Source organism: Sinohyriopsis cumingii, chromosome 15 (assembly GCF_028554795.1).
Source record: "Sinohyriopsis cumingii isolate HCF-2022 chromosome 15, ASM2855479v2, whole genome shotgun sequence".
Taxonomy (NCBI): Eukaryota; Metazoa; Mollusca; class Bivalvia; order Unionida; family Unionidae; genus Sinohyriopsis; species Sinohyriopsis cumingii.
The window spans coordinates 87,247,695-87,260,776 of NC_142975.1; the positions used below are offsets into that span (position 1 = coordinate 87,247,695).

Here is a 13,082-nt window from a genome sequence, read left to right on the forward strand (position 1 = left end):
GAATGGACATGATGTATCATAATACATCTTCTAAAAAAGTGTGGATATAATAATACTGTGGTTAATGGTCAAATTTCACTGATCCCTAGATCTGTTATAGAAGGGTTCCACCACAGTAAAGTATTGCTATGTATATTTAATTTGATTTGCTTGTTAGGGTTTTTGTAGTATGATTTTGAAATTTCAATTTATACTATTTATAATGTAACATTGTTTATACTATTTATAATGTAACATTGTTTATACTATTTATAACGTAACATTGTTTATACTATTTATAATGTAACATTGTATGTTGAACTTGACTAGTCCAAAATCAAGTTCATTTTCCACTTGACCTCAATCACTGATTTTTTAAAATTCTGTAAACAACTAATATATAGCTAAAAAAATCTCTGCGTATGGATTTAATATTAGGATCATTATTAATAGCAGTAAACATCTATATGGGTCTGGGTCTAGGTTACAGCAATTCCCCAATAAATATGCCTGGCCCACTTGTTATATTCTACATCCTATACTATAATTTTAGTAACAAACCTTCTAATTATAACTAAGATTTTATTTTTTAAATATTAAGAAGCTCCTAGAAGATTATTTTCTGTTAGGTAATAGTTTTTATCAATGCTAATTGTGACCTGGGGTCAAGCAGAGGACAATATAATCTTGTTTTTCTAGAAATTATTCATTCATGCTTTAAGATCTCAGTAGAATCAATTGTATTATTTTGTGTCCAGTAGTTCATTTGAGCTGGAATTCTATTTATTCTAATTATTTCTTCACTAACAATACAAAATGCTCTTCAAAAATAACATTCTTGGAAACAGACTTGAATTTATAGTAAAATTTCATTAAGGATTTATTCTTGGATAGTATTATTGTGATCAAACCAAAGATTATTGGTACATCACCACTATAATGGCCACCACAGGCAAATCAACACCTTCAGCAATGGATTTAATTTGGATTTCCACTCAAGTTAAGTCAGAACTTTAATTATCAGTATTTGTGTCTGTAATTCCATGATTATTTTGCCTAACCACACACAAATTTGACAATTTCTTGAATCTAGCAAAGACTAACTACAGTGGAGACAACTTTATCCATCTTTCAGTCACAGTGACACTGAACTTTTACCTCTGACCCCCAAAATGAATATGCTTCCTCCTTACCTCATATGTAAGCGAGCCAAGATGAAGAACTAATTTATTTTGCAGAAACCAGGTTTCTTCTTTGCCAGTGACATATGCACATAAACCATTTTTTAGGTCACAAGACCCTGGGTTTTTCCCTTTTCTTAAGTGCATACCATTAATAAAATTTGGCTAATGTAGATGGTAGTCAACTCAAGTTCTTATGCAGAACTACAAACAGATGGACAGACAGAAATACAAATATCAATACAAAATATATTTTCCACCTTGGTCACTGTTAAAAAAAAAAAAACTGTGTATTTCATTAAACTGATTTGCAGTAAATACAAAAACTCTCTACCTGAACTGACCTAATAAAAGAGGTTCACTCTTGTATGTTGACCAGATGCTTGTACTGAATAATACATATTGTACACATTTTAGTATTTGCCTAGGTTACCAATTTTACCATAACAGTTGTGTATGATGCAGACCAAACTGCAAAAAAAAAGCATTAACTCTGATATACCATGGCATTACACACTGACAGATCAGGGTCTACGATGTTCACTGGATATCATGGGTGGAACTAACAGTAGAGACCTAAATCTGCTATAGCATAATACAGTGGCCAGCCATAGTACATGTTCAATGAACATCATGGATGAACTAACAGCAGAGACCTAACTCTTTATACAGTGGCCAGCCAGAGTACATGTTCAATGAACCTCATGGTTGGGGCAACAAGCAGAGAGCTGGATTCACCATGGCATAAAATAATGACTGGGCATTTTAAATAATGTTTCATGGGCTTCATGAGTAGAACAATGAGTACAGATCAAGATCTGTCATGGCATGACACAATGACAGGTCTGATCTTTTTATCCTGGATATCATGGGTAGAGATCTGTCTTGGCATGACACAATAACAGGTCTGATCTTTTTATCCTGGACATCATGGGTAGAGCAAACAGTACAGACCCAGATTTACCAAAACGGTGTGCATTTGTGTGATGGTATATCTAAGTTTATACCTTTCACAATTAGTAATCATCATACATGGGAAATTAGGGCAGTGCAATTCATTACCTGTCATTGTGTATACATCATACATGGGAAATTAGGGTAGTGCAATTAATTACCTTTTCAATGTGTAAACATCATACATGGGAAATTAGGGTAGTGCAATTAATTACCTTTTCAATGTGTAAACATCATACATGGGAAATTAGGGTAGTGCAATTCATTACCTTTTCATTGTGTAAACATCATACGTGGAAAAATAGGGTAGTGCAATTCATTACCTTTTCAATGTGTAAACATCATACATGGGAAATTAGGGTAGTGCAATTCATTACCTTTTCATTATGTAAACATCATACATGGAAAAATATGGTAGTGCAATTCATTACCTTTTCATTATGTAAACATCATACATGGAAAAATAGGGTAGTGCAATTCATTACCTTTTCATTGTGTATACATCATACATGGGAAATTAGGGTAGTGCAATCCATTACCTTTTCATTATGTAAACATCATACATGGAAAAATATGGTAGTGCAATTCATTACCTTTTCATTATGTAAACATCATACATGGAAAAATAGGGTAGTGCAATTCATTACCTTTTCATTATGTATACATCATACATGGGAAATTAGGGTAGTGCAATTCATTACCTTTTCATTATGTAAACATCATACATGGAAAAATAGGGTAGTGCAATTCATTACCTGTCATTGTGTAAACATCATACATGGAAAAATAGGGTGGTGCAATTCATTACCTGTCATTGTGTAAACATCATACATGGGAAAATAGGGTAGTGCAATTCATTACCTGTCATTGTGTAAACATCGTACAAGGGAAAATAGGGAAGTGTAATTCATTACCTTTTCATTATGTAAACAAAATCATACATGGGAAATTAGAGTAGTGCAATTCATTACCTTTTCATTGTGTAAACATCATACATGGGAAATTAGGGTAGTGCAATTCATTACCTTTTCACTGTGTAAACATCATACATGGGAAATTAGGGTAGTGCAATTCATTTTCATTGTGTAAACATCGTACATGGGAAATTAGGGTAGTGCAATTCATTACCTTTTCATTGTGTAAACATCATACATGGGAAATTAGGGTAGTGCAATTCATTACCTTTTCAATGTGTAAACATCATACATGGAAAAATAGGGTAGTGCAATTCATTACCTTTTCATTGTGTAAACATCATACATGGGAAATTAGGGTAGTGCAATTCATTACCTGTCATTGTGTAAACATCGTACATGGGAAATTAGGGTAGTGCAATTAATTACCTTTTCTATGTGTAAACATCATACATGGGAAATTAGGGTAGTGCAATTCATTACCTGTCATTACCTGTCATTGTGTAAACATCGTACATGGGAAATTAGGGTAGTGCAATTCATTACCTTTTCATTGTGTAAACATCATACGTGGGAAATTAGGGTAGTGCAGTTCATTACCTTTTCATATCTTGATATGGCATTTGGGACCTGATGCCCTTCTCGCACCTTCTTAAAAACATGTCCATCTGGGGAACGAATCACAGTGTAGGTGGCATTGTGGTCACCTAGTAAATACCAATATATTGTATAAAATCAGTATCTAAAAACAATAACTGATCTGAAACAATTAATCCAATCTAGCCAGCTCATTGCTGGATATAGTTTTCTTCTTTTGAGTAAACTTTACATTGCAAAAGGTATAAATGTATTGTGATATCTCTATATATTTCAGAAAGAATCTACAAAATATTTCCCCATGTTTGCCATAAAAAAGGAGCACATAATGTTATTCAGCCTGTCTGTGAAGGCATTAGTGCATGCATGCATTCACAATGTCACACAACTCCTCCATAACCAATGAAGATAGAGACATCAAACTTTGAGATGTAATTGTGGGTTGTCTGCACAGTTGCACAACTCTTTTAAAACTCTAATTGATCATCTAAGGGAGGAGCTAGAGGGATGAGGGTGTTTTACAAACAACAAGAACCACCATTATTAATCTAAACATCCATTCCTTCCAATTTTTCAGTTACCATATATTCAACTGGAATTTACCAAAACCAGTCAGCACCTCTTACTGATGGGCTTAGCAAACAAACTTACATTGAGCCCTACCGACAGGAAATGTTGTTGTTGTGGGTTTAATGCCACTTTCCAGCACATGATACATGGTGGCCTATACATCTAGTGGAGGAAGAACATGGAAATCTCCCAGGAAGAACCAGGAACAGGCTACAGGGAAGCTTTCTCATATTCTCATGTTAGTGGTGCCACTATCTCAAACCCAAGCAGAAAAAGATGAGATGTCAGTGATCTGTAGAGGTGAGTACCTTAGACAACTTGGCCACCTGGGGATCTAGCTGCTTGAAATCACTAGATGATCTATCTTTACAAGATTTGCGAATATACCATTTGCCATGTCTTTATTTCATTGACAGAAAAGACAAAACTACTGTGCTGATGAAATCTGACCTGGTTCTCTCCACTCACATTGCTAGTCACATGGCTATCCAAGTCTTGCAGTGTACATATGCACGACATTAGTGGTCCAATAGTTATACAATTAAAAAAATTCCCATGTTGTTGTACAAAATATTCAAAGATATTCAAGTCACATGATGTTTTATGAAGAAAACTATAAAAAGCAAATAATTTGCATCATATTTGAGAACCACCACCAGAAACTCACTGTTGCAGAAAATTGGAAAAAAGCCAGATGCATCATGTAGAGATCACATGTCAATGTGCTGGTCACATGATACTAGCAAAAAGTTCATGGACAATGCTCTCTCTCAATGAATTAAAAACACACAAATGCTATAGTGGCAATTTATGAGAATATAATCATTTTCCCATCCATTTCTTGCAGGTAGGGCTCAAATTTTGTAATGTCATTAGGTTTGCTTGGCCCGATAGTAAGCAGCTCCCCTATGCCAACGCTGCACGGTTTCAGCAAATAACAATAGGAACTTTCCCCAACATAATGCTGCAAGCCAACCTGGTTGAAATCAAACAAACATCATTGAAATTATGCTGTGGAAACCAAAATCAAAAAGAGGAATAATTAGGAGGTATAACCCCTGTAAATCATGTCATATAACACTGGAAATCATTCATGGTCTCATTAATATCAAGCTGTGTATCAAATTTGGCTTAAAATCCAACATTCCTAGGTAAAGTTAAGTGCAGAAATAAAAGTTCTGAGAATAGGTAATCAGGGATAAAACTCTCGTGAGGTCTATTAATAATAAGCTCCTTACCAAATCTGGCTAGAATCTAAATATTCACAGCAAATTTATCATACAGAATCAATTGTTCAGGACAGATGGATGGGATGGGATGGATGAACATGATTGGTTCCAATGACTTTGCCAAGAAGGGCCATAATTATAATAACTTCTAATTGGTTACTCTGCTATTTCTGAAAATGGCTATGTGGAAATTACTGACCCAAGTGTCAATATATATATGTACCAGAGCAGTTTTTGAGCCAGACCTCTGGAGCATGCAAATGTAACCCATTGGTCACAACATACATGTATTGAAAATTGAATATTTTACCCCTCTATCATCTATCATTACACTATACCACACACCACCACCCAACCCTGGGTCATTAAGGACCAGATGTAGCTTGGGAAGGATCAATGAGGGCATGGAAATGTGAAGGGCAATTTCACTCCATTGGCAGATATTTGGCACAGTATTTTTCGACATTTGCAGGAATCTTGCAATCATGCATCCTGGAATAATTAATTGTTTTGATCAATTCTTCTTTGATAATAAAAGATGTAAGTATTGCAAAAACATGCAGCAGATTCCAGTAAAATTCTGTGCTTCAAAACAAACATCTAAATTTTCCAAAAACCTTATCTGAAATGCACTTCTGTAATAAGTCGGCATAACCAATCAAATATTTTTAATTACAGACAAGTAGATAAGTGTAGTTAGCCCAAGTTTTAAAAGGATTTTACCTTCATGTCCAAACTCTTTTGTCTGGTACTCCCAGCTGTCAGACTCATCATCACTGTCGGAAACCTACATACATAGAAAATGAGGAAATTCTGTCACCAAAGTAATTTAATTTTTCATTAAAAGTGAACCAATTTTCCTTCAACTATGTAATTTTCTTACATTTATAGACGTCTCTATATCAAACCTTTTTCTGGATAAAAGAACTGTGAGCTAAATTATTAAAATGGTAATTATATTAATACATGGACAAAATGCTTTTTTCTTATATGTAATCAAACAATGATCAAATACATGTACTATATAAATCATACCAAGTTTAAGAAGCAGATTTTATGACAATACAAGATTTCCCATCATGCCTTGAGACTGCTGATCAAGTGTTCCTATAGTTGTACTTTCAGCAAGAAAATGAGCATTCTGTGAAGTTGAGCAATAAACTGAAAATGTGTCACCTTTGAGGAATGGAAATTATTTTTTTGAAAAATATATTTTACTTGCCACCACTTGTCTTTACAAAGTTATGTCCCTTCAACAACCCTGACAACAACATAAGAAATCCTGTTTGCTGCAATTTGATCAACTGGACATCTTTTTGTGGTATAATAGGGTAAATACAAATTTTTAAAAAAAGGCTAAAAACATTTAATGCAACAGATTCAGTCATCTGAAACCTATCATTCTCTCAAATTGTTAATATTTCTTTTTATAATTAGCCAATAAATGCAAATAAAATTCAAAACTTAAAAAATAGGGGTAGGGGTAATGTGCTAGAGAATGAACTTAATCATCAAAGGATCAAATCAAAAATTGGGATATAATAAATAAGACTGATAATTCTATCACATGACATTTAATCTACCATATTTACCTCATGCTGATCGTGAAGTTTGCCAGACAAGAGAGCAGCAAATCCTCTTTTGATGGCTAGCACTTCTCCATCTTCACCCTTAGGATGGTACACATGCTCAATTTCTCCTTGCTGGCTTATTATGAAGGAGAACCTGCAGGAGAGAAAAATAGTTTCAATATAACACGAAAGAGTACTGTTGGTCTCCCTTTATACATATCAACATATCATTACAGGATACATAATGTTGATCTCCCCTGACACACATTCAATAAAACATGATAGGGTACATAATCTGGATCTCCCCTCATCTCCCCTGACATATATTTAATATTACATGACAGGGTACATAATGTAGATCTCCCCTGACATATATTTAATATTACATGACAATGTACATAATGTAGATCTCCCTCAATACACATTCAATAGAACATGAGAGGGTACATACATGGAATCTCCCTAATGACACATATTCAACATGCCAAGTTCATCTACACTGTATTAAAGGCTGCCTGTTCATGCCATAAATGAAGTGATTTCTTTGAAAAATGTAGGTTTTGGGGGATAGAGCTCATTTCAATTACACAATACTTGCCAATAAGTATTGCCCATCATTTCATCCATTCAATGTGAATACATCCTCCAACAGAGTGAAGAATTGTCAATAAGAAGCAGTGTGTACCTTACATGGCCATGTAAATAACAGTCACCTTTATCACATACAACATTGCACAAGGAGGGAAAAGGGCATTCAGCAATTGCTACAGGTAAATACTGCATAATTAAAATTAGTTTACTTCTCCCCTCCACACAAAACCTACATTTTAAAAACAGCAGTAACTTACCCTTTACTACTGCACAAATGAATTCGTCAATTAGGTGGGTAGACGGACACATTAAACTGAGGAAAAATATTTAAAAAATGGTAATTATACTCACTAAGTGATGTTGAGATCCACCTTACAAATTTATGGTATTATTACAGAGCTAAAGTTAGTTATTTAAGGTGATATGGTTTTCATTGTGGTTTAGAAGACAAGATACATTTGTATATATAAATTTTCTTAATTCTCTGGATAAATTTAATAATTGTATATGATAAATAAGTACATCTTTATTCACAGTTAAATTTAGTGGCTGCAGATAAATTCAATAGCAGAAGTTTAGTATAACCCATATCCAGGACTTTTCTTTTGGACTTGATTCACAATTTCATGAAGTTATCTGTCTTGTGGAATTTCTTCTTTGGCTTACCGCAAGACACCATGAACCAATTTAACAGGATTCTCCCCATATGAACTAATCTTTTGGAAGAGAAATGAGAGTGCTACTGAATGTTTCTCCAGCCAACACTACAAATATCAAGAAGTCAGTAAAGGACAAAACTGCCACAACAGCAATGAGCAAACAGCATCCATCTTACTGCAGTTTTTACCATGCAAATTTCACACAAAAAAAAGCTAAAAGGAAATAGGAAAAAGTTTACAAAGGGAAGATTCTAACTGGACTTGATCAGTTATATTTGTTTTGCTATGCTGTACTTTCCTATCAACCTTAATTTCCATATGTTTCAAACACCTCTTCTTTCCTATGGCATAGCAGAAGAGAAGTAAAAATCCCAAACTTGGACTTCTGAGAGCTGTGCTGCACATTCCAAATGGATTTTCTTTGCAAACAAATAACTTTTTGTAAACGAATATTACAGCAGTGAATGGCACAATGCTGATGCCAACCCTTATTAGAGTCCTGAAAGTCTCTAAGTCCCCGTGACACCTGCATATCAACTTCAGTGTGATGTGACATACATGCAAGATTATGATGTACTGTATATATTGGTAAGAAGTCAGACATTTATGAAACTTTCGTTCATATGGCAAAGATGATATAGAGACTAATAATGTGACTGAATGTTTAATATTATTTAGCATGTACATGTATATGCATCAAGACTTTTATATAAAATAAACATCCGTAAGAACTCTTGGGACTGTCAACTTATTTCTGTGCCTAACTGAAAAAGTTTAAATAAATCTCAATATTGTCATACCTTAGAAACCTGTATAATGGAATGTAGATTCTGTGAATGGAGTAGATTTTGTAGGTTTGTAGTGTGCAAGGATGTGCGTGTAAACACTGATATCAGGTAAAACACTATTAAATATACGTTTAATCCTGTTTATCCAATAATTCAGCTAAAGCAATAGTACCGGTATATACAGAAGTTTTAAAAATGTGGGGACCAAATATAAGTTTTAAAAAAAAACAAGTAAAAATTACAGTGAGATAAAGCTATTGTTTCAGTTCATTAAATTCACCAAAAGGTCTTGATGAGCAAAAACAAAACTGAAATTCTAAGTAAAACAGAGTTGTAGCCAATGACAAACACAAATGAAGTAAACTTTCCAATAAACATTCCAACAAATGTTCATGAAGAAAAACCAATTTGAAAGGGAATACTTGTGTTTGATAAGTCATGCAAAGAGAGGATAAATAACAACTTTATTTTACTTGCTGAATTGGAACTACCTGTAATTGTATTTGTTGAAATCACACAAGGTATTTTGTCAACACTGAAAAACGAAACCACAATAACTTCTTAATTATTTTACTCACTGAATTGGAACTAACTGTTCTTGTTGAAATCTCACAGGGAATTTTGTTAACACTGAAAAATGAACTACAATAATTTTATCTAAATCTTAAATTATCTAGCTGTTCATTAATTCCTTTTAAATTGTATCAAATGGCTTGGTGATCAAGACTAATTCATGTGCATTCCATTATATGGCTCTGTCTGAGTGAGTGCTCTCAGGGATCATTTCTAAAGCTCAATGAATTTACAGAACTTGTCCTAATAGCATTTTAAATTCCTAGTGATGAAATGCATTATCATAAAATGGATTTTGTTTACAGCACAAGCAATATGCTGATAACCTTAGAATGAATGCTTGAAACTGTTTTCCATAATTTGAAAGCATTTGAAATGGGCATTATGCATTTTGTTTAATTAAAAATATATATACACTTCTTATCTATGCCATGGGATGTTTTGGCACATTACTCAAACATTGTTATTAGTAGGTTTAGTAGTATTATTATTACTATTATTATTTTATTATTATTATTATTATTAATGCTATATCAAGATTACTTTACATCACCTGTACAAGAAAATCAAATTACATGGACAGTATATGTTGTTCTCTCCAAAATTCATGTTCTACACAAGACTACTGTATCCTAATTCATTTTAATTCATCCTACAAATTAAATTATCACTGACTTAAAATATATACTGATCTTAGTTTGATCACACTTAAAAAATATTTTATCAAATCCCTGTAAAGCCATCGAAGAAAATGTTATGGTTTTAAAAACAGCAGCAATATTTTACACATTTCTAAAAAGATCTACAATTCTAGCTCAATTGTACTAAATTAACTTGCCTAAAAACAATAGGTGATGTCAATTTCTACCAAAAACCAATAAATACCACAGAACTCAAGATAAATGAGAAAGCAGCCATTGAAATTTCAGTCTCTTATAACAAGAATTTATGTATATTTATATGAAAATGTTCCATTTCTTGAGTATTTTAATTTTATCTGCTGAATTACAGTGATTTTTTCAAATACCATTTGCTATGGTGAGTTAATAGATTTTGTCTGTTAAATTACACAGTTGTGGTTGAAATTTAAATGCTGTACATAGAGATTTCCAATTTCACAGTTGAATCAAATTGTTAATATTCAAAGTTTAGTTTCAAATGTCATGGTTTTAAATTTTATCTGTTGAATTTACACAACAGTGGTAGTAAATTCCTATGTTGACTCTTCCAACAACAGTATCTGCATGGTCAGTAATCAAGGCTTTTGGGACAGTTTTAATTTGCATAGTTTCCTAAACCCCTTTATAGATTCTCATCACACTTGAAATGAATCATTACGAATCTTAGGCAATCTGTTCTCATTGTCACCTTAGGATTATGGTCCTGGTTAAATAAAATTTGCATAAGATTTTTCTTTACTTTTTTGTATACTTATATTTCGTAAACCCTTGGATGGATTTTCATCATATTTATTGCGAATCATTACGAAGCAAAAAACATTCTGCAACATTTGCTCTCATACATTAGATATCTGGGTCAGAGTCATACAGTAGCTATGTATTAAGGTTTCTGTTAAACATATTTTTGCAGGGTAAAACTAATTTTAATTATCCAGTACTTACCCATAACCGTTGAACACTCACTTTTGTGTCGAAAAGCCTCATCCATTTGATGTAAATACATTCTCCCACAAAGTGGAGAATTGTCAACAAGACATGGTCCACTCGTGCACATCTTTATTATAGTCGACATTACCTCAGAACATCAATGTTGATGGGCAGATAGCATTTGGCAATAAAATGGGTAAATTTGCAAAATCAATTTTATCCCCTAACTAAATTTTAATTGCAGCAATATCTTACCCATTGCTATTGCACAGCTGAATCTGTCATTTAGGTAGACTGATCAAAACAAATTGTTGGTGTCCCTCTGGGACATATGTTGTGCTGCATCTATGGATCCCAGAGAAAAATAATATGCTTTGTTGTGTTAATGGGCGTAGATAAAGGAGAAAGAACATGTAGTATGAGATCACCAACATGCTGCCTTCATGACGGCCTCCAAGGAAGAATGATTTACATAGGCCGATGATGCAGCAATGGCTCAAATCATAAACGAGAGGTCTCTATCAGCATAGCACAATAAGCTCTTTTGATTGTGGTAACACTCAACAATGAGATATTGGAGGCTGAAATATCAACAAAAGCCCTTATAAGGAATAACGCTGTTTTCTTTTCCTTTCCAAGGCATTTCGATAGAGATAAAGTGCCTTAACTGGCCTATTTTGATCATTTCCAGGTCATAATCATCTTAAACCTGGGAACCTCGATAGGTGATGGAACTACCAAAGGTAATTAATTTTTAACTAAAAAATCCTGTTTGCAAAGGAGAGAAATGAAATTGTAATTGCATGCACTAAACCAAAGACAGTCAGTGTCAATTATGCTAATCAAATCCCATAGCCCAATGTAACTGGACTATTCATTTTCAAAGTCAGACATGTAAAATGTTCCAAGTCAATAGTCCGAGCCAACTGTTCAATGTGTGCATGTTCTATTACTACTCGACAACATTTTGAGTTAAAGTGACTGATTTATTAACAAATCAAACCACACTAAAACAAAACAAGGCTGGTATTATTAACCAGTCGTGTTTTTAAAGCAGCTTTGTTGTATTGCGTTTACTCAAATCAGTAGACCAACAAGTAGTTATCTGCCTTTTTTCCTGACTTTACCAGTAACGCCAGAAAAATGGCAGAGAACTACTCGTGGTCTATTCAAACCAAATACTCAAAGATGGTTCACTCTGACTGTAATACAGAGAGTTAGAGTAATTAAATTAAAGAAAGAAACTTTACAGACATTAGTGTTGGTCTCCTTTAAAAAAACTGATTAAATGATAATGTATCATGTCATATTAATTGGTTATACAAATAGAGAGGATTAACTTTCACATACAATACTGCATTTGAAGCGACACAATTATGCTAATTAATGAGCTGTCTCTATTCATATTTAAACCAAAATAATGTTATTATCACTTTAGATTTAATTGTCAAGCAAGCCAGTTGATAAAATTGCTTGTAAAAGTATTTTTGCAAGGATGGTAATAAGGAAGACTTGGAAAAGGAAAATTATGAGTAAGAAGTGGCACAAAACATATGACTGCAGCTGAGTATGAGGTAAATGTTTCTCCCAAGAGACACAAACCAGAATCTGTGACAGCAAGTAATGTCAAATATAACGTAACTAAAAGACAGAAATTTTCAGCTGCATTGGTTGATTGTTATCTCTGACTTGAATTTATTGATTTAAAAGAAAGGATGTTTTGCAGTTACTATAAACAATAACCCAAGCTAGCACAGGTTGGAAATCCAACCAGTGTATTTGCCAGTGGAACCAAAAAATTCAGGAGTGAACAATTTTGGGACAAGTAATAAGTAAGGTAGGATAAGTGAATTTCTGAAATCACTTGTC

The 13,082-nt window shown here is 33.5% G+C and overlaps 1 protein-coding gene across 1 annotated transcript in view; it reads right to left on the reverse strand.

Annotated features, from left to right (window-relative positions):
* LOC149782249 (uncharacterized) overlaps positions 1 to 7,693 on the reverse strand; it is a 665,894-nt gene extending 658,201 nt beyond the window's left edge. The window contains exons 1-4 of the mRNA XM_089935099.1: positions 7,686 to 7,693; positions 7,017 to 7,149; positions 6,148 to 6,211; positions 3,629 to 3,735 (exon numbers count right to left, since the gene is read on the reverse strand). Coding sequence (XP_089791225.1) covers positions 3,629 to 3,735; positions 6,148 to 6,211; positions 7,017 to 7,149; positions 7,686 to 7,693 — 312 coding nt within the window. The remainder of the gene's footprint in view (positions 1 to 3,628; positions 3,736 to 6,147; positions 6,212 to 7,016; positions 7,150 to 7,685) is intronic.
* Between the last annotated feature and the right edge of the window lie 5,389 nt (positions 7,694 to 13,082).